The sequence below is a fragment of the Pelophylax lessonae genome (assembly GCF_965119305.1).
Source record: "Pelophylax lessonae genome assembly, chromosome: 2".
In the NCBI taxonomy this organism is placed as follows: domain Eukaryota; kingdom Metazoa; phylum Chordata; class Amphibia; order Anura; family Ranidae; genus Pelophylax; species Pelophylax lessonae.
In genome coordinates this window covers 213,909,067-213,929,791 of record NC_138769.1, presented here as the reverse complement: position 1 = coordinate 213,929,791, position 20,725 = coordinate 213,909,067, and the positions used below count along the sequence as shown (strand labels likewise).

Genomic DNA, 20,725 nt, shown 5'->3' with positions numbered 1-20,725 from the left:
CATATTTACATACGGGATTTCATTGGTATTGACCTCCCTATCATTTGCAGGTCAACACCATCCGGTAAGAGTCCATCTTACTCTCGCTTGGTGTTTTGACATTAGTATTTTTCATCTTATCCACAGAGATTTGGAGAAGTTTCATCTCTCTACTTCTTTTATTATGGACTTTTAATTGGACTATGACCATCTATTTTCTATATTTGCATTTGCGCTGCCCCTTTTATTTTTATATGTTACATATGGTGTGTAATCTTGCCATTTTGTGCTGGCTGCCTTTGTTTTTATGTTTTTTAGGTTTATATAATTTTTGTTCTGAGCGCAGATATACTGCTTTTTATTAAATATGAGGAATATGAAATGTTGGGTTTACATGTTCTTTAACCTTTTGCTCCTTAAATATTATCCTTAGAATATTTTATTATTAATAATGAAAAATGTGTTGCGCTATCAATATTATTAGATGACACTTTTTCTCAACATATTTTTTGGTTTAATATTTTATTGTTGCTGTTTTAGATTTTCCCTGGCTCAGAGGGATGGCCTTTCCCAAAGTACTTAGGTTCATGTGGGCGACTGTTTGTGAGCACAAGTTCCCATCCACTAATTTCCTTCAACAACTCTGATCCTGAAATAGCAGCAGACCTGGTATACCAACTTCTTCAAACCATACACCATTTCAGCAACAATGACTTCAATTACTTCTTTTATTTTACACAAATTGATGGAGGCACTTTTGGAACATTTAGTGATGGCCGTTTATTTATCAGAGATACCAGCGCGCTTGGCATCATCGACTTGCAAAATGGTAAAAAAGAAAAAAAAAAAACTTAAGTGATCTATAAATGTATCTGTCTTGAAGGTATTTCTTTAACATGCTAGAGACTAATGCTGTTACACAAATTTACATTGACCACTTGACGACCAGCCGCCGCAGATGTACTACGGCAGGCTGGCTCTCCTAGGCAAAACCCTGTACATGTACTGCGTTCGCCTGGGAGGAGCTAGGGGGCGAGCGGCTCTGATTGCCGCCTGACACCGGCTATCTCCCCCCGCTGACAGAGAAGGACGGATAGCTGATGTAAACACAGCCATCCGTCTTTCTCCCTGAGATGATCACAGAGACCATGCGATCCTGCTATATAGGATCCCATGTCTCTATGGTCATCTCACAAGTCCAACCCCCCTACAGTTAGAATCACTCCCCTAGGCTTAATTTAACCCCTTGATCACCCATAGTCCTTCCCTGACAGTGTCATTATTACAGTAACAGTGCATATTTTTAGCACTAATTACTGTAGTAATGTCACTGGTACCCCCAAAAGTGTCAAAAATGTCAGTTAGGGGTCCGATCTCTCCGCTGCAATGTCGCAGTCCCGCAAAAAATCACAGATCGCCGCCATTACTAGTAAAAAAAAAAAATAATAAAAATGACATAAATCTTTCCCGTTGTTAGTAAACGCAATAACTTTTGCGCAAACCAATCAAAATACGCTTATTGCGATTTTTTTTACCAAAAATATGTAGCAGAAAACAAATGGGCCTAAAATGTTAAAAAATTTTGATTTTTAAATTTTTTGGGGGGAATGTTATATAGCAGAATGTGAAAAATATTGGTTTTTTTTTTCAAAGTTGTCGCTACTTTTTTGTTTAAAGTGCAAAAAATAAAAATCTCACAGGTGATCGAATGCCACCAAAAGAAAGGTCTATTTGTGGGAAAAAAAAGGACATCAATTAAGTTTGGGTACAGCGTGGCACGACCGCGCAATTTTCCGTTAAAGTCACGCAGTGCTGAATCGCAAAATAGGGCCTGGTCATTAAGCAGCAAAATCTTCCGGTCCTAAAGTGGTTAAAGAGTATCTTACCCAAGGAACAGGCTAAGTACATTTACTGTATGCAGGTACAGAAAAAAAACATGTTGACCTTGCCAGAGTTTCACTGTCCTTGTAACATAATTTGCACTAAACTGGAATTTCATACAATGTTATCAGATTTCCCAGCTATCTGTAAACTACACTACCCCTGGTTCCTATGTAAAGGGGATGAGTAGAGGGGAGGCATTTGTATCCAAATCAGAAGAGAAACCTAGGCTGACAACATCCTTCAAGGATAAAGCACTGTAAGTGAGTGTTGCCATCACCATAGGAAAGATAACCAGGTGAAAATAAAGGGGGAAAAAAAGCCTGACAAAAAGAAGACTAATGCAGCCACCACATATAAAGACTGGTAAGCTGCAACATATTTTCTTTGTAAATTTCAGTTTGAATATGCTTTTAAGCAGGGATTTTTTTTCTCAGAGAATAGGTGCTGAAACTCACCTTCACCGCCCACCACCCCACCTTTACTCCACCCACAATCCCAAGCCAACTCCGCCCACAACCCCACCCCTAGCCACGTCTTCCTCAGAGGTGAAAATTACACGGGCAACAAATAGTACAGGAGATGGTCAGAGACTGCACACATACTACAGGGGAGGGTCAGAGACTGCAGACATACTACAGGAGTTAGTCAGAGACTGCAGACATACTACAGGAGATGGTCAGAGACTGCAGACATACTACAGGAGAGGGTCAGAGACTGCAGACATACTATAGGAGATGGTCAGAGACTGCAGACATACTATAGGAGATGGTCAGAGACTGCAGACATACTACAGGAGATGGTCAGAGACTGCAGGCCTACTACAGGAGAGGGTCAGAAACTGCAGACATACTATAGGAGATGGTCAGAGACTGCAGGCATACTACAGGAGATGGTCAGAGACTTCAGACAAACTATAGGAGATGGTAAGAGACTGCAGACATACTACAGGAGATGGTCAGAGACTGCAGACATACTACAGGAGAGGGTCAGCAACTGCAGACATACTATAGGAGATGGTCAGAGACTGCAGGCATAGTACAGGAGATGGTCAGAGACTGCTGACATACTACAGGAGAGGGTCGGAGACTGCAAGCATACTACAGGAGATGGTCAGAGACTGCAACATATTACAGGAGATTATGTGAACCATATTACATGGGGACACAGAAAAGAACACATTTATAGTACAGCAAGAAAGGGGTTAAACCTCTGACAATATTTTTATGGCTGTTCCTGTCCCAGGGTTAGGAATTGGGAAGGGAGGGGGGGGGTCTCCTTTTTTGGGGAAAAGTCTCCTTCCAGTGGTGTCTCAGAAATAGGAAATCTCTCCCCATTGGCTTCACATGGTCAGGAAGTGGGGGGGGGGGGGGGGGAGTCTCTCTCTAGTGGGGTCAAAGGAAAGGAATCACAGGATAGGAAGTGAGTGAAAGTAAAGACCAGACAAACTGCTCTCCACATATAGAACACAATAAAATGAAGGTTGGGTGTTAGGCTGTGATGATGACATGCTGAGCCCTGTGCTTCCCCAGTAACTCCCACCCTCCTGCTGCACACTGACTCTGCATGTTCTATCTGTGTTATGGAGGGGTCAGGGGGATGGAGCCTCCTGATAACACAGCAATCATCTCCTCTATACACAGTTTACCCCCATACCTGTCCAGTGCACACAGTCACAGAGGACCCAACTATAGATTCAACTTCATCTGTCCACCTGACTGTCCGCACACCACCCCTACTGGTCAGAGGACAGAACAACCACCGCTTGACAGTACAGCCACAGAGCTCTTTATGACCACATTAAAACCAGGAGCTGTCTCCTGGATGGATGGACAGAGCCTGGTGAATGTCTTACCTGCAGGCCACTGTCACTGTAGATAATGCACAAGTTTTCCATCAGTTTTTTATGCAGATATTGTGTGAATGAGGCCTATAGGTCTAAACCCCTGGTGCCCACCATGCTGTCCTTTGATACTTGTGCACTTGGACCCCAACAGACTGCAGTAGGAACATTAATTTATAAAAGTAATATAGCAGGAATCTGTACTTACCTCATGGAATATTCCCCCAGTCTCTCACAGTCTTCTGGCATGTCTTCAGCAGTGACCAGCGGCATGGCTCTGAGCCATGCTGGAGGAAGTGGGTTGAGCCAAAACTGACTAGGCACGGAGGAGGAAGAAGTTCCCCCTCCGCTCTGAATGCTGGGTCCTCTCCTCGGCTTCATAACGTGACGTCACTGGTTGCTAGACGCCAGGAGGTAGGCGATTCTAGCAACTAGTGCTGGAGGAAGCAGACAGTGCAGGGCAGCGCCGCTGCTCCTGAATTACATTAAATAAGTGACACAGCTTCAGCTCATGCACCCGTCCAGGATCGGCCCTGGAGCATTGAGAGGACAGGGTTGCCAAAGGTTCCGGAACGTGGTACAGGCGCGTTCCGGCAGAAAAAAAGCCCTGCTTTTAAGTCTTTATTCAGAGCCTGAGGAAATATAAAAAAACATTATCTTTCTCAGGAGAAACATGGAGGCTGCCATTGTTGACCTTTCCTTATGAAAAATACTAGCTACTTGGATATGCTGACCCTCTTGCTTCACTAATTTGAGTCACTGATCCAGAAAAAGTAAGCAGATAATGGCTTTTGGCTTTTCTGAATTGCAGAATTGCTCTGTGCCAGGGATTCAGAATACAAGAAACCTTCAGAAACCACTGAATATTTGTTTCTAAAAGGGACTTTTCAGGTGCTACAGTAATAACATACATTAAGTAATAAGGGAAATGTTAAAGGATCAACCAAGCAATGCTAAATATGCATTCGCACCTACTCATACAGCTCTAGCGCTATTGGGGGACTCCTGAGGGTTTGAACCTAGAGAAGATGTGAGAATTTTTATAAAATGGACATCAGCGATAATTTCAGATGTGGTATATTTACTGTCAATGGTAAACTGAAACCACTAATGCTTCTCAGGAAAGTGTGGGGGTCATTACCTACGAACTTCTGTAGATATACCCAGCTACAACACTTTCTTTACACAATGTGAGGTCTGTGTAGAGCACCCAGAATTGTTGACAGAATTTGAACACCTATATTGTGGATCAATCTGAAAATCAATATATTATTTTTTTTTCTTCAGCCGTTGGTGCAGGAGCTACCCTCCTCCATCCGTGATTGCATATATCTCATGGAAATCCTGGGAACCCTCATATTGCTTGTTTTTACTGTATGTAAGATAGTTATACACTTCCATTCCACATGACATAGAGACTCCAAGCAGTTGAACATTTTTTATTCACTCAAGCCAATTTACATTACAAACAAGCACATTTTATTCTTGATAGGACACACTTTGGTCTTGAACATAATTATTTCAGTTTTGATGGTCAGTTCTATCTTCAGTCAAAAAGCACAGCTTTAATGGGACATTTTGCTCCAAGCTATGCTAATCCTAATATGGGCCTGTGGGAGGTTAATCATATTCATAGTCACAATCTGTTTGCACACCATATAGGGTTTTTTGGCAGATACATAGATGACATTGTCATGATTTTGGAAGCTGCCCCCTTTACCATGGCTGAATTTGTCACCTACTGCAATACCAACAACTATAGGTTATCCTTTACAGATATAGTAGATACTGTATATTTCTTGCTTTCTTGTATTAACAGCTGGGTTTCTTGTGGTCACAAATTTTTTCCAAAAAAAAAAAAAAAAGGTTACAGTGGGGATTTCCTGAATTCACCCTAACGGTTGCCACCACCCTAGGTGGACACAAAGTATTCTCAGAAGCCAATTCCATCGACTCTGTAGAAACTTTACCCTAGATACAGACTACAAAGATTAGAGTAATGTCCTCAAACACAAATTCAAAGAAAAATAAACTATCAATAAGGCCTTTGTTACAAATTAAACCCCCCCCCCCCTCCGGTAAAAAACCAAAGCTCCTCGAGATAACACTGACCCCACACTGATGAGGTTCATTGCTACATTTTCATTCCAGATACAAGACTATGGAAAAAAACTTCACCAGATATTGAGATATCCTTTTACAGGACCCAATACTGGGGTTTCTAATTCAGAAAACACCTAAATTTACTTACCATCAAGCTCACAACATCCAGAGTCAGGTAGCTCCCAGTCAACTAAAAAAACAATTCAAACTTGTACTGCTCCAGGTAACCTTTTCAGCAAATTGCTGGGTATGTTCCAGTATCATAAGCTTAAATACTTTACATGTGAGGTATCATGGTAAGAAAACGTTTATGGCAAATAGTAGAGTCTTCTCTATCCTCACTTTTTACAGTTGTTCCACAGAATTCTTTATATATTCTTTAATGTGCTCATGTCATGTGGCTTGTTTTATCTAAGCCAAATAATCAGAACATTGAGAGACAAATTTGGCAAGCATCATCGCGCCATTGAACAAGGCTTCACAACCTATAGTGTCCTGCGACATTATAAGGAAGTACATAGGCAGCGTACTACAGGGCTAAAAGTATGGATCACTGTGAACATACCCAACAATTGCTCTAAGGCTGAACATTTTTCAAAGCTCTGTGAGCTAGAAACTTATTGGATATTCTCTCTCAATACCTTGGTATCATCAGGGTTAAATGAAGAAATAGAAATGAATACAGTCATCTAAAGTGTTTTATCATTTTATTAGTCAGTTACAGGCTACTTTACTGTGCAATGATATTTTTTTCATCTCATATACCCCACACTTGCAATCAATATTTATTATTCTCTTATGTATGATGCTTTTCTTTTTTTCCACTAATTTCAATTGCCCCTAATCCCTTTGAGCCCTTCCTATACGTTCTCATGTACATAGTATTTATGGTTCGTTTATTTAATAATTTTTAAGCTTATTTTCACATTTATTTAATATTTTTAATACAATTTTTTCATTGAAGACATGCTACTTTAACCTGGAGATCACCCAAGAGCAAATAATACTGTATGGCTAGAGGTTTGGGCTGCTACGAAATCCTTGGTTCAGAATCAAGTAACCTTGGAGGCTAATTATAAAGTCCTTATTAATTGGTATCTGGTTCCTGATAGGCTTGCCAAATATAAATCCAATTATTCACCCAAATGCTATCGTGGCTGTAATGAAATAGGTTCCCACTTCCATATCTGGTGGACCTGTCCCGTAGTACAATGCTTTTGGGCTAAATTATACAAGATCATCTCCACTCTAATGTATACAGAACTGCCTCCAAATCCCCTCTCAGCCCTTCTAAATATACGACCCCACAACATAACATGAGTTGAACACAAACTATTCCTCCACAGCTGTCAAGCAGACCATCGAAAAAGCCTGGAAAACTAGCTCTCTCAGCATTGTGGAAGCTAAAAACAGAATCACAAAGGCTATAATCCGTGCCAAATTGAAGGCAATCTTGCTAGACAGGATCGATTATTACACCAAACTGTGGCAACCCTGGATACACCACTTTCTCCCCGCACGATTTGATGAAACATTATTACTCCCATGACTTCCCCCTGGGCTCTACCCTCAAAATTGATCTGATTCCTTTTGAAAAAAACATGGGCTAGTACTCCAGACCCCACCCCCCCACACCCACCTCTACTCACTCCCCTAACCCCCTCCTCTTCTTTTTTCTATCCCTATTGCTTCTTTATTTTGCCTAGTCAATACTTTGACTACGCCATTCAGAAACGTATATGTATAAGGTGCAAGTTGTGCCAACAGTGCTACTATAGGCTACCATGCATTGAGCAGATTTTGGATCTCTTTACCCTTATGCACCCTATTGGCGTAAAACATACTTAACCCACTGGAAAATCCTATAGGTATCTAAGTAATGAGATCATCTGCCCCTGACAAGTAATGTTTTGTATTTCCTGGCACCCATAGTTATAAATACCTTTTTTCAGACCCAGCTCTAAATTGTTTACACCTTGTTGTGCATCTTGTTTTGTACAATTTGTTGTTACTCTCGTATATCTCACAATGGTTTCTTAACCTACAGTATATGTTGTTAACTAAACTCTTCTTTCCTACTAAATAATTTGAACAAGGAATATACGCTGCTTTAGTTATATGTATAGCCTTTCCTACCTCTCGATTTAATTTCCCACCTTGGTTATTATATATCATGCTTTTGATGTATATAGTTTGTTATTTATCCATGTTCTGGGTTCGAGCTAATCCACTGTTATAGCCATATACACTATACTACCAAAAGTATTGGGACATCTGCCTTTACACGCACATGAACTTTAATGGCATCCCGGTCTTAGTCTGTAGGGATCAATATTGATAGACTTTGCAGCTATAACAGCTTCAACTCTTCTGGGAAGGCTATCCACAAGGTTTAGGAGTGTGTCTATGGAAATGTTTGACCATCTTCCAGAAGCGCATTAGTGAGGTCAGGCACTGATGTTGGACGAGAAGGTCTGTCTCGCAGTCTCCACTCTAATTCATCCCAAAGGTGCTCTATTGGGTTGAGGTCAGGACTCCTTCCCCCTCAAACTCACTCATCCATGTCTTTATCAATCTTGTTTGTGCGCTGGTGCACAGTCATGTTGGAACAGGAAGGGGCCATCCCAAAACTGTTCCCACAAAGTTGGGAACATGAAATTGTCCAAAATGTCTTGGTATGCTGATGCCTTAAGAGTTCCCTTCACTGGAACTATGGAGCCAAGCCCAACCCCTGAAAAACAATCCCACTCCATAACCCCCCTCTCCACCAAATGATTTGGACCAGTAAACAAAGCAAGGTCCATAAAGACATGATTGAGCAAGTTTGGGGTGGAGGAAATTGACTGGCCTGCACAGAGTCTTGACCTCAACCCAGCAGAACACCTTTGGGATGAATTAGAGCAGAGACTGCGAGCCAGACCTTCTTGTCCACATCAGTGCCTGACCTTACAAATGCACTTTTGGAGGAATGGACAAACATTCCCATAGACACACTCATAAACCTTGTGGACAGCCTTCCCAGAAGAGTTGAAGCTGTAATAACTGCAAAGGGTGGGCCAACTCAATACTGAACCCTACGGACTAAGACTGGGATGCCAATAAAGTTCATGTGCATGTAAAGGCAGGTGTTCCAATACTCTTGGTAATATAGTGTATATATGCCCCTTCCCCCACTACAATCCAGGCTTGACAAAGGGAAGTACACAGTCCCGAAATGCATAGTAACGCCCACAAAAACATTAGCGTGTGACACCACCCACCGAGTCCAGAACTTCCAGCCGCTTCACCGCACCACCTTGCATTCCACCCAGGCTAACCCTACTGCCACTTGTTATCCAGCAGATTTCTGGAATCACTCTGCACATAACAGCCACTTCGCTGGCAAACTCTACTGATTGGCTCTGTTCCTTGTGGTTTCCTGTCCTCGTCCAGCCGGGACTGAAGGATTATGTTCACTATACAAGCAGTCTTTTCCGTATCTTGCAGTGAGTGCATACATGTTTTTATTGCATTATTAATAAAGCTACACTTAGATGGTGGCACCTCTTTTTTTTTTTTGTTTGACTCCAGCCCTTATAGGTTCTTTGGGTAAAGGTCTGGTTAGTTATGTCTCTGAATTTAGGTTTTGTTGTCTCACAGTCCCAGATGACCTATTGCACATGCTCTGTCATGTGACTCCCATGTTTTTAAGAAATATAAGCAGATTTTTAACCCCCTTTTATACATATTCCCTTATTATGAACCCTTTCACGCTTATCAAAACCTTTGTGACCAAATCAAATTTTTAATATCCACTAATTCACTATAAATTTTAACTTCTTTGCATTCCAAAATGATTTCACCAGTTTCTGTTGGAGCATGTGTCTCCATTTCCTTTCATAGAAACATAGAAGAGTAGTAGCAGAAAAAAAGATCATATGGTTCATTGAGCCAGGCTTTTGTATAGATCTTGTTTGTCCCACTCTTTGAATACACTTACTGTTTACTGAATCACTACCTTTGCTGGAAATTTATTCCAAGCATCCACTAATCTTCTGATAAAATAATACTTTTTATTGTTAGTTCTGAACTTTTCCCCTGCTAGTTTGAGGTCATATCCCTGTGTTCTTGATCCTAGTTTCATATTGAAAATATTGCTTTCCTGAACCCTATTCACTCCCTTAATGTATTTAAAAGGCTTTATGATGTCTCCCCTTCCCCTTCTTTCCTCAAAACTGTAGATAATAAATTACTGAAGTCTCACCTTTATGTTTTATCCCCCAGTACTTTGTTGCCTATCTCTGCACTTGTTCTATCCTATCCAAATCATTTTATACATTAGGTCTCCAGAATTAAACTTCTTAGTCCTGTGTAAGTTTAACATTGCAACCTGAAACTTATCCGGGTCCTTTTTTCTTTGTTCATGGAGGATAAAGGAGCAGTGGAGAAAAAAAAAGGAATAGTATTAGCAGATGTTGGAGCTGACATTTAGGCAGAGGTCAACCTTAGCTTTCAATACAGTTGCAAATTAGAAAACTTTGAATGAAAAAACTATTCAGGGCCGCTGTTAGAAATCACAGGGCCCAGTACAGCCTGCCTGCCTTCTGCTTCTGCAGAAAAACAAACGCCAACCCCACATAAAGACCAGCGCTACCTAAGAAGGTAGTGGACAGTGCCCATATGCTGTCTAGGCAAACAGCCCTTTTCAGACTCTTCCAAAGAGAGGGATGAACAGGACTGTATGAATCCTGCTTTCTTCAAGCAGTCAGCCATGAAGGTGAAGAGGACCAAAAGGTTGTCACAATTCATTAAGCATGTGGTCAAAACACTCTAAGTTGTTTGAATTCTCCTTGTGCAAGAGTAATCTGTTCTGGCAAGGCCACGTTTTCCTTCCAAAACCAGCAACTGGTCTCAAGAGCTTTCTTGAGTCAACCAACCTTCTTCAGACTCTTCCAAAGAAAAATATGCAGATCAGGATGATCTTTATACAGTTTAAGGCCTTCTTTTTAAGGTTGATGAGATGCCTTAAGACAGAAGGAAAGCAGTGGAAGTATTTCAAATGCTTCCAAAGACTGTTTTGCAATTTCCCTATGGTGACTTAATTACGGCTTATGCTATAAGAATGGAGCAAAAAGCATGTTTTCACAGCAGATGTCAAAGTTTTGTCCTTGTGAAGAGATAAAGCTTAAATTGAGAGCAAGGTTCTGTGATTGTGAACAGTCTGGCTTTCTGCCTCAAGATAAATGTCTGAGTTGGCAGTTGGTGAATAAAGAACAGGGTCATCTGACCCCCTACATAGGCCTTCTGTAATTAGAAGCCCAACTAATCAAGGTTCAAAGTATGCCTTTCTTTACTGCTAGAGAACATACTGGTGGTAAGGTACTGAATTGTCCTGGTATTCCTCTCGCCACCTTTCAGCATCTGAATGCCTGGGGACTATTGGGACCATGGTTTCTCCTGTCTTTGTGTTGAGTGGCACAGTGGAGAAGATAGGGGTTTCTCTTCAACAGTGGATTTGCACAAAACTATACTGAACAAAATTATAAATGCAACACTTATTTTTGCCCCCATTTTTTATGAGCTTAACTCAAAGATCTAAGAAAACCAAGATTCATCCATGAAGAGAACACCTCTCCAAAGTGCCAGATGCCCCTGAATGTGAGCATTTGCCCACTCGGTTACGACGACGAACTGCAGGCAGGTTGAGACCCCGATGAGGACGAGCATGAAGAAGAGCTTCCCTGAGACAGTTTCTGACAGTTCGTGCAGAAATTCTTTGGTTATGCAAACCGAATGTTGCAGCAGCTGTCCAGGTGGCTGGTCTCACACTATCTTGGAGGTGAAGATGCTGGATGTGGAGGTCCTGGGCTGGTGTGGTCTGCGGTTGTGAGGCCGGTTGGATGTACTGCCAAATTCTCTGAAACACCTTTGGAGACGGCTTATGGTAGAGAAAGGAACATTCAATTCACAGGCAACAGTTCTGGTGGACATTCCTGCAGTCAGCAAGCCAATTGCACACTCCCTCAAAACTTGCGACATCTGTGGTATTGTGTTGTGTGATAAAACTGCACATTTTAGAGTGGCCTTTTATTATGGTCAGCCTAAGGCACATCAGTGCAATAATCATGCTGTATAATCAGCATCTTGATATGCCACACCTGTGAGGTGGATGGATTAACTTGGCAAAGTGCTCACTAACACAGATTTAGACAGATTTGTGAACAATATTTGAGAGCAATAGGCCTTTTGTTTACATAGAAAAGGTCTTAGATCTTTGAGTTCAGCTCATGAAAAATGGGGGCAAAAACAAAAGTGTTGCATTTATAATTTTGTTCAGTGTATTTATATCTCACAGACACCTAGTACAAATCTTCTCAGTTGCCATACAGTGGCACAAGGTCAAGCTCTCCATTCAGCTTTCGGAAAAGCTCAAGTTAAAGGCCTAAATTTTGAGAGGCGAAGGTTCACAGATTTAGATTGCTCTTCAAGAATGTTAGATGCCCTCATGAAAGCACGGAAGAGCAGCATGAACAAAGTCTACAACAAAGTCTGGCAAAATTCCAAGAATATGCTACATCAGAAGTTTTCTCCAGAGAAGCAAGAGTTTGTCATGTCCTTGGTTTTCTTCATAGAGGTCTCGAAATGGGCATGAGAACAAACACACTCAAAAAACACATCTCCTCCAGGTCGGCTCTTAGCATGACTCAATCCATTTCTGATTCTTCAATTCTTAAGGCTGTAGTAAAGCTAAGGCCTCCCAGAGCCCCCATGTTTTTTTGTTTTGTTTTTTTTTTAAATCTGTTTAATAATAATAATAAACATAATATTATAATATTAATCATTATTATTAATAATAATAAACATGATTATCCTATAACAGCAAAAGTCCAAATACAAAACAGACTATGGACTCAGATAAATCATGTGTTAGAAAGATCAATCAGGCTGTAAACAAAAAGGTATCCTCACGACATGAACGAGGCGGTTGAGGACTCCTCTATCCATTTGCGCCACACCTTATCATACTATTTGGGGCAACCCCTATTCATGTATGTATCTTTGTACAGAGGGAGATTACTGTGTACAACTTGTTTCCACTAAGAGTGGGACAGGGAAGAGATCTTTTTTGCCCCTATGTTTCTACATGGGACCTCACAATAGTACTCAACTACCTGTTTGCCTAAAAAAAATCTATGACGGCGTTGTCGATATGGGAATTACTAGCTTTCTTGGTGGCAGTAGCCTTAGCTAGGAGGGTTTCTGAATTAGCAGCTCTAGGGTATATAGAATCCTATAAGTCCTTCCTGGCAGACAAAGTTATTCTGCTCCCGATGCTGGATTCTATTTAAAAAATGGCCACAAGATTCCATTTAAGTCAAGAAATCATGTTGCCTACCTTTCTTCTGGAAGATGGACAAAAATGTAGTCCTTTGGATGTCGTGGAGACACTGAAGACGTACAGTATCTCACAAAAGTGAATACACCCCTCACATTTTTGTAAATATTTTGTTTTATCTTTTCATGTGACAACACTGAAGAAATGACACTTTGGGTCCAATGTGGACATTTTTGCTAGGGGTGTACTCACTTTTGTTGCCAGCGGTTTAGAAATTAATGGCTGTGTGTTGCGTTATTTTGAGGGGACAGCAAATTTACACTGTTATTCAAGCTGTACACTCACTACTTTACATTGTAGCAACGTGTCAATATTTTGTGTGGCCACCATTATTTTCCAGCACTGCCTTAACCCTCTTGGGCATGGAGTTCACCAGAGCTTCACAGGTTGCCAATGGAGTTCTCTTCCACTCCTCCATGACTGCATCATGGAGCTGGTGGATGTTAGAGACCTTGCGCTCCTCCACTTTACGTTTGAGGATGCCCCGCAGATGCTCAATAGTGTTTAGGTCTGGAGACATGCTTTTGGCCAGTCCATCGGCTTTACCCTCAGCAAGGCAGTGGTCGTCTTGGAGGTGTGTTTAGGGTCGTTATAATGGTGGAATACTGCCCTGCAGCCCAGTCTCCAAATGAAGGGGATCATGCTCTGCTTCAGTTTGTCACAGTACATTTTGGCATTCATGGTTCCCTCAATGAACTGAAGCTTTACATTACTGGCAGCACTCATGCAGCCCCAGACCATGACACTCCCACCACCATGCTTGACTGTAGTCAAGACACACTTGTCTTTGTACTCCTCACCTGGTTGCCGCCACACATGCTTGACACCATCTGCACTAAATAAGTTTATCTTGGTCTCATCAGATCACAGGACATGGTTCCAGTAATCCATTTCCTTAGTCTGATTGTCTTCAACAATCTGTTTGTGGGCTTTCTAGTACATCATCTCTAGAAGAAGCTTCCTTCTGGGACGACAGCCATGCAGACCAATTTGATGCAGTGTGCGGTATATGGTCTGAGCACTGACAGGCTTACTCCCCACCCCTTCAACCTCTGCAGCAATCATACCTCTATTTCCCAAAGCCAACCTCTGGATATGACCCTGAGCATGTGCACTTATCTTCTTTAGCCAACCATGGCAAGGCCTGTTCTGAGTGGAACCTGTCCTGCAAAACTGCTTTATGGTTTTGGCCACCGTGCTGCAGCTCAGTTTCAGGGTCTTGGCAATCTTCTTATAGCCTAGAACATCTTAATTCTTTTTGTTTTTAGATACTCAGAGAGTTCTTTGCCATGAGGTGCCCTGTTGAACTTCCAGTGACCAGTAAGAGAGTGAGAGCGAAAACACCAAATTTAACACACCTGCTCCCCATTCACACCTGAGACCTTGTAACACTAACGCGTCACAAGACATCGGGGAGGGAAAATGGTTAATTGGACCCAACTTGGACATTTTCACTTAGGGGTGTACTCACTTTTGTTGCCAGCAGTTTTGACATTTAAGGCTGTGTGTTGAGTTATTTTGAGGGGACAGCAAATTCACACTGTTATACAAGCTGTACACTCACTACTTTTCTTTGTTGCAAAGTGTCATTTCTTCAGTGTTGTTACATAGTTAGTGAGGTTGAAAAAAAACATCAGTCCATCCAGTTCAACCTATGATGTGTGTGTGTGTTTGCTTTTAACCATACATTGTATACCCCTGTATGTTTTGGTCTTTAAGGTGTCCATCTAATAGTTTTTTGAAACTATCAATGCTCCCTGCTGATACGACTGCTTGTGGAAAAGAATTCCACATCCTTACCGCTCTTACAGTGAAGATACCCTTACGCACTTTAAGGTTAAACCGCCTTTCCTCTAGTTTTAGTGAGTGGCCACGTGTCTTATTGTATCTCCTTTCACTGAATAGTTTGTTCCTTATGCTCGGGTCACCAGTACAGTATTTGTACATTGATATCATATCCCCCCTCAATCGTCTCTTCTCCAGAGAGAATAGGTTCAGTGCTTGTAGTCTTTCCTCATAGCTAATGTCCTCCATTCCCCTAATTATTTTTGTTGCCCTTCTCTGGACTTTCTCCAGTTCCAGCACATCCTTCCTGAGGACCAGTGCCCAGAACTGGACAGCATACTCCAGATGTGGCCGGACCAGAGTCTTGTAGAGAGGGAGAATAATCTCTATTTCTGGAGTGAATCCCCTTTTTTATACATCCCAGTATTCTGTTGGCTTTGCTTGCGGCGGCTTGGCATTGCATGCCACTTCCAAGCTTGTTGTCTACCAGTACCCCCAAGTCCTTTTCCATCCTAGACTCACCCAGAGGTTCCCCACCTAGTGAGTAGCTTGCTTTCTGGCCCCCAAGTGCATTACTTTACATTTTTTAACATTAAACCTCATCTGCCATGTAGTTGCCCATCCCGTTATTTTGTTCAGGTCCGCTTGCAAGGTTTCCACATCCTGCATAGAAGATATTGGCATGCCTAGTTTAGTATCATCTGCAAATACTGAGATTGTACTCGATATCCCCTCCTCTAGATCATTTATGAATAAATGAAACAGGATTGGTCCCAGGACAGAACCCTGAGGGACCCCACTTTCCACACCCGCCCAATCCGAGTACTCCCCATTAATCACCACCCTCTGGACTCTCCCCTGGAGCCAGTTCTCTATGCAGGTACTCACCTTATGGTCCATACCTAGCTTCCTTAGTTTGTATAGTAAGCGTTTGTGGGGAACGGTGTCAAAGGCCTTAGCAAAGTCCAGATAAACCACATCCACCGGCTTACCTTTATCTAGATGGCAGCTCACTTCATCGTAGAAGGTTAATAGATTGGTTTGGCACGAACGATTTTTCATGAATCCATGCTGATTACTACTTATAATACCGTTTTCATTACTAAAGTCTTGTATGTGGTCCCTTAACATCCCCTCCAAAATTTTGCAGACTACTGATGTTAGGCTGACCGGCCTATAGTTACCCGGGATATATCTCGGCCCCTTTTTAAATATTGGTACCACGTTGGCTTTTATCCAATCAGCTGGCACCATACCCGTCTGTAAACTATCCTTAAAGATCAAGAATAATGGTCTGGCAATCACCTGGCTGAGCTCATTGAGAACCCTCGGGTGCAAGCCATTCGGTCCCGGGGATTTATTTATGTTAAGTTTCTCTAGTTTAGCTCTAAGTCTATCTTCTGTTAGCCATGGCAGGACTTCCTGAGGTGTATTATTTAGTTCGGCCTTATAAGCTGGGTTAGTGTAGCACCCCGATTCTTTTGTGAAGGCTGAAGAGAAGAAATTATTTAACACTTCCGCCTTTTCTCTGTCCTCAGTGGCCATTTTTCCTTTATCATCTTTTATGGGGCCAATGTGTTCTGGCCTCGCTTTCCTACTGTTTATATACTTAAAGAACTTCTTGGGGTTCTTTTTACTCTCCTCCGCTATATGTCTCTCGTGTTCTATTTTAGCCACCCTGATTTCATCTTTACATTTCTTATTACACTCTTTGTAATGCTTAAATGCTGCCACTGACCCCTCAGTCTTGTATTTTTTGAAGGCCTTTTTTTTAGCGCTAATATACATTTTTATGTTGGAGTTTAGCCACCCAGGGTTAAGTTTTGCTCTTTTAAATTTATTTCCCTTTGGAATGCACTGGCCAAGCCCCTTGTTATGTATGCTCTTGAAGCACTCCCATTTTTCCTCTGTGTTCTTTGTTCCCAGGTTTCTACCCCATTTGATATTTCCTAGCAGCGAGCGCAGTTTTGGGAAATTGGCTCTTTTGAAATTCAGTGTCCTTATATTACCCTTGTGTTTCCTATTACTGTAATACTGAAACCAATTGACCTATGGTCACTGTTCCCTAAGTTGTCCCGTATTTCTATATCCGTGAGCAGGTCTGTATTGTTGGTAATCAGTAGGTCAAGTACCGCATTGTTTCTTGTCGGTGCATTCACCATCTGACCCATGAAATTGTCCTGCACAACATTTAGGAACTGCCTAGCCTTGGCTGAGTGCGTGGTTCCTTCTGCCCAGTCTATATCTGGATAATTAAAGTCCCCCATTATAATGACATTTCCCATCCTTGCTGCCAATCCTATCTGTAACATGAGGTCCGCCTCACCCTCCTCCCTCTGGTTGGGGGGCCTATAGCATACGCTCAATATTACCTTCCCCACTGTGCCTTCCCTTTGAAGCTCTACCCATAGGGATTCTGCCTCGTCCTTAGCTCCATTATTAATATCATCCCTCATATTTACCTGTACACTGTTCTTAATATACAGACATACCCCTCCCCCTTTTTTACCTTCTCTATCCCTGCGATAAAGGGAATACCCCTGAATGGTCGCCATCCAGTCATGAGAGCTGTCAAACCAAGTCTCAGTTATCCCCACAAAATCTAAGTCCTCCTCAAACATCAGCAGCTCCAGCTCTCCCATCTTGGTGGCCAAGCTTCTGGCATTGGTATACAAACCTCTTAATTTTGGCCGGTTACCTATATCCTCTTTTGATGTTTTTAGGCTGCTCTCTTGATTTTTCCCCATACCCACCCTGGGTATAGGAGTTCCGCACACTCTACCGCTAATGCCCCCATTTCTGCCCTCTGAATCTTGCTTTCCACTGGCTAATTCTACATCTGTACCCTCCCCCCCCATTCCCTAGTTTAAAAGCCCCTCTAACTTTTTGGCCATCCTCTCACCCAGTATGGCTGCACCCACCCCATTTAGGTGCAATCCGTCCCTACCAAAGAGCCGGTAGCCGACTGAGAAGTCGGCCCAGTTCTCCAGGAACCCGAAACCCTCCTTACTACACCAGCTCCTCAGCCACTCGTTAACTTCCCTAATCTCCCGCTGCCTCTCTGGTGTGGCTCGAGGTACAGGTAGTATTTCGGAAAATACTACCTTGGAGGTCCTAGTCCTCAACTTAGCGCCCAAGTCCCTGAAATCATTTAGGACTCTCCATCTTCCTCTGCCTATGTCATTGGTACCCACGTGTACCATGACAGCTGGGTCTTCCCCAGCCCCACCCAATAATCTGTTCACCCGATCCGCGATGTGCCAAACCCGAGTGCCCGGCAAACAACAGACTGTTCGGCGCACACGGTCTTTGTCACAGATTACACTGTCTGTCCTTCTAATAATTGAGTCTCCTACCACCAGCACCTGTCTTTCCTTTCCCTTTCTCCCGGCCTCACTGGAGGAGTTCTTCCCCTGGCAGCTAGGGGCGTCACTCTGCTCCAGCAATGCTGGTCCCTGACTGGTTTCCCCAACATCACACAACGGGGCGTATCTGTTGGGGTGCTCCAGCCCAGGATCAGCCTCCTTGCCTTGACCCCTTCTACCCCTCCTAACTGTCACCCCTCTACTCTGCTCTGATGCCTGCACCTCCGATACTCCGCCCACCTCTGTGCAGACCAGTCTGCACCTGACTGGTACGATCCTGGCTCTCCTCCGGTATGGACATTCGTCTCAGTGTTGCCAGCTGCTTCCCTAGATTCAGGACCTGAGCTTCCAGGGAAGCAACGTGCTTGCGCATTTGTATTCGCCCTCGATCACATGTCTGAGGAACGCATACATATCACAAGATGTACACCGAATCGCACCTCCACACCCGCCGGGCATTGTACCTACTAATCTAATCTAATGGGGATTCAGTGATTTAAGTCTATCCTATGTGGCTATTTCCTGGCTTCCTAACGCTACCTTCTCACCCTCTGGTACTCACATGAAAAGATAGAACAAAATATTTACAAAAATGTGAGGGGGTGTACTCACTTTTGTGCGATACTGTATATCTATGCTACCCCGACGCAAGGGGGCCAGAGCTTTGAGCAGAGTGATTGCTTCTTGGATTATGGAAGTGATCTCCCTCCCATATACGGATAGGGGGTTGACTCTTTCAGAAGGAATAACTGCATGCTCCACAGGGACCGTCTCAACCTCCTGGGCAGCTGCCTGTAGAGACTTATTGAAGTTATTATGCAAGGTGGCAAATTGATCATCCATACACTCATTATCCCATAGATCATTCATTTTTGACAACTGTTAATTTTGGCAAAATGGTTATCTAGTTAGCCGGAGGCCATAATTAACCTTATTTTGTTTTCACATTATCCCATCCTGCTTAGCTAGTTAGTGCCCAGTGGTAGGCTCAAATGGAGCTGTCAGGAAAACGGAAAATTTATATCAAATATTTACTGCAATTTTCCTTTCCTGACGAGCTCCATGTCACCACAGATTCCCACCCAGGTGCAGAAATTAAGTTATTGAACGCCGACCCGAGGGAGGGAGTCAACTTTATGAGTTAGGTCCTAAAGGTGGGTTATTGGTGGAGCATAGCCAGTGGTAGGTTGACATGGAGCTTGTCAATGAAAGGAAAATTGCAGTAAGTATATGATATTCAATTTTATATTTTTTGCTTCGGAAAGACTTGAGAATAACAAAAAAAAAAATCGATTTAGGTTTTCTTCCTGTGCCTGTAGAAGCAAGGCAAAAAAAAAAAAGTAGAGCCATTTTCATTAAAAAAGGGAGACATGCAGTGATAATAGCCTGACAAAGGTTTTAAAGTTTCCCCTATTTACTGTAGGGTTTTGTTTCAGCCAGCAGCCGCACTGGAGACTTCTGATTAAATAAGCATTTGGCTTTGAGTGTTTTTTATTTAATTTCATAAACACTGTGGTGACATTCAAGAGATTATCGATTGGTTGCAATATTGCTGTACTTTACTGAATAATCTTGATTTTCTTTTATTTTTTTTTTATAGAATTTACATACAATAGAATTACTTTGTTGTCAGTATTGTTAATAATATACCTGTATCGTAATTCATTATTTACTTTATTTTTCAGAAAAATCAGGCAGAAACATTGAAGAAACCGATTTATTTAGCTGCTTATCATCTGACTGTCCACCAATATTATCATCTTGCTCCAACATAACTGAAAAGCAGAATCTTATTTTGGTGTGCAAACACATTCTCCCTTTTTTGTTATCAGGGAAGTTTCCTCATTCCACTCAGCAAGAAATCAACAAGATTATTGGAGTCTGTTCAGACAATCTCATCACTGACCTGGAGGCATGGACAATATCTGAGAAACTAATGAACATCTTAAGGCCGTGGCGAGCATGTGATCCACGATTTGCATACAGATATCCAGATTGCAAATATACAGTGCCTTGAAAAAGTATTCATACCTCTTGGAATTTTCCACATTTTTTCATGTTACAACCCAACATGTACATTTATTTTATTGAGATTTTATGTGATAGACCAACACAAAGTGGCATATAATTGTGAAGAGGAAGGAAAATGATAAACTGTTTTCATAGTTTTTACAAATAAATATGTGAAAAGTATGGCGTGCATTTGTATTCAGCCCTCCTGACTCAATACTTTGTAGAACCACCTTTTGTTGCAATTACATCTGCAAGTCTTTTTTGGATATGTTTCTATCAGCTTTGCACATCTAGAGAATTACATTTTTCCCATTCTTTTCAAAATAGCTCAAGCTCTGTCAGATTGGATGGAGAGTGTCTGTGAACAGCAATTTTCAAGTC

General features: G+C 42.1%; 1 protein-coding gene across 1 annotated transcript in view; it reads left to right on the top strand.

Annotated features, from left to right (window-relative positions):
• DIPK2B (divergent protein kinase domain 2B) overlaps window positions 1-20,431 on the top strand; it is a 107,052-nt gene extending 86,621 nt beyond the window's left edge. The window contains exons 4-5 of the mRNA XM_082247430.1: window positions 520-808; window positions 20,017-20,431. Of these exons, the coding sequence (XP_082103556.1) occupies window positions 520-808; window positions 20,017-20,348 (621 nt within the window). The 3' untranslated portion in view covers window positions 20,349-20,431. The remainder of the gene's footprint in view (window positions 1-519; window positions 809-20,016) is intronic.
• The last annotated feature ends 294 nt before the right edge of the window (window positions 20,432-20,725 follow it).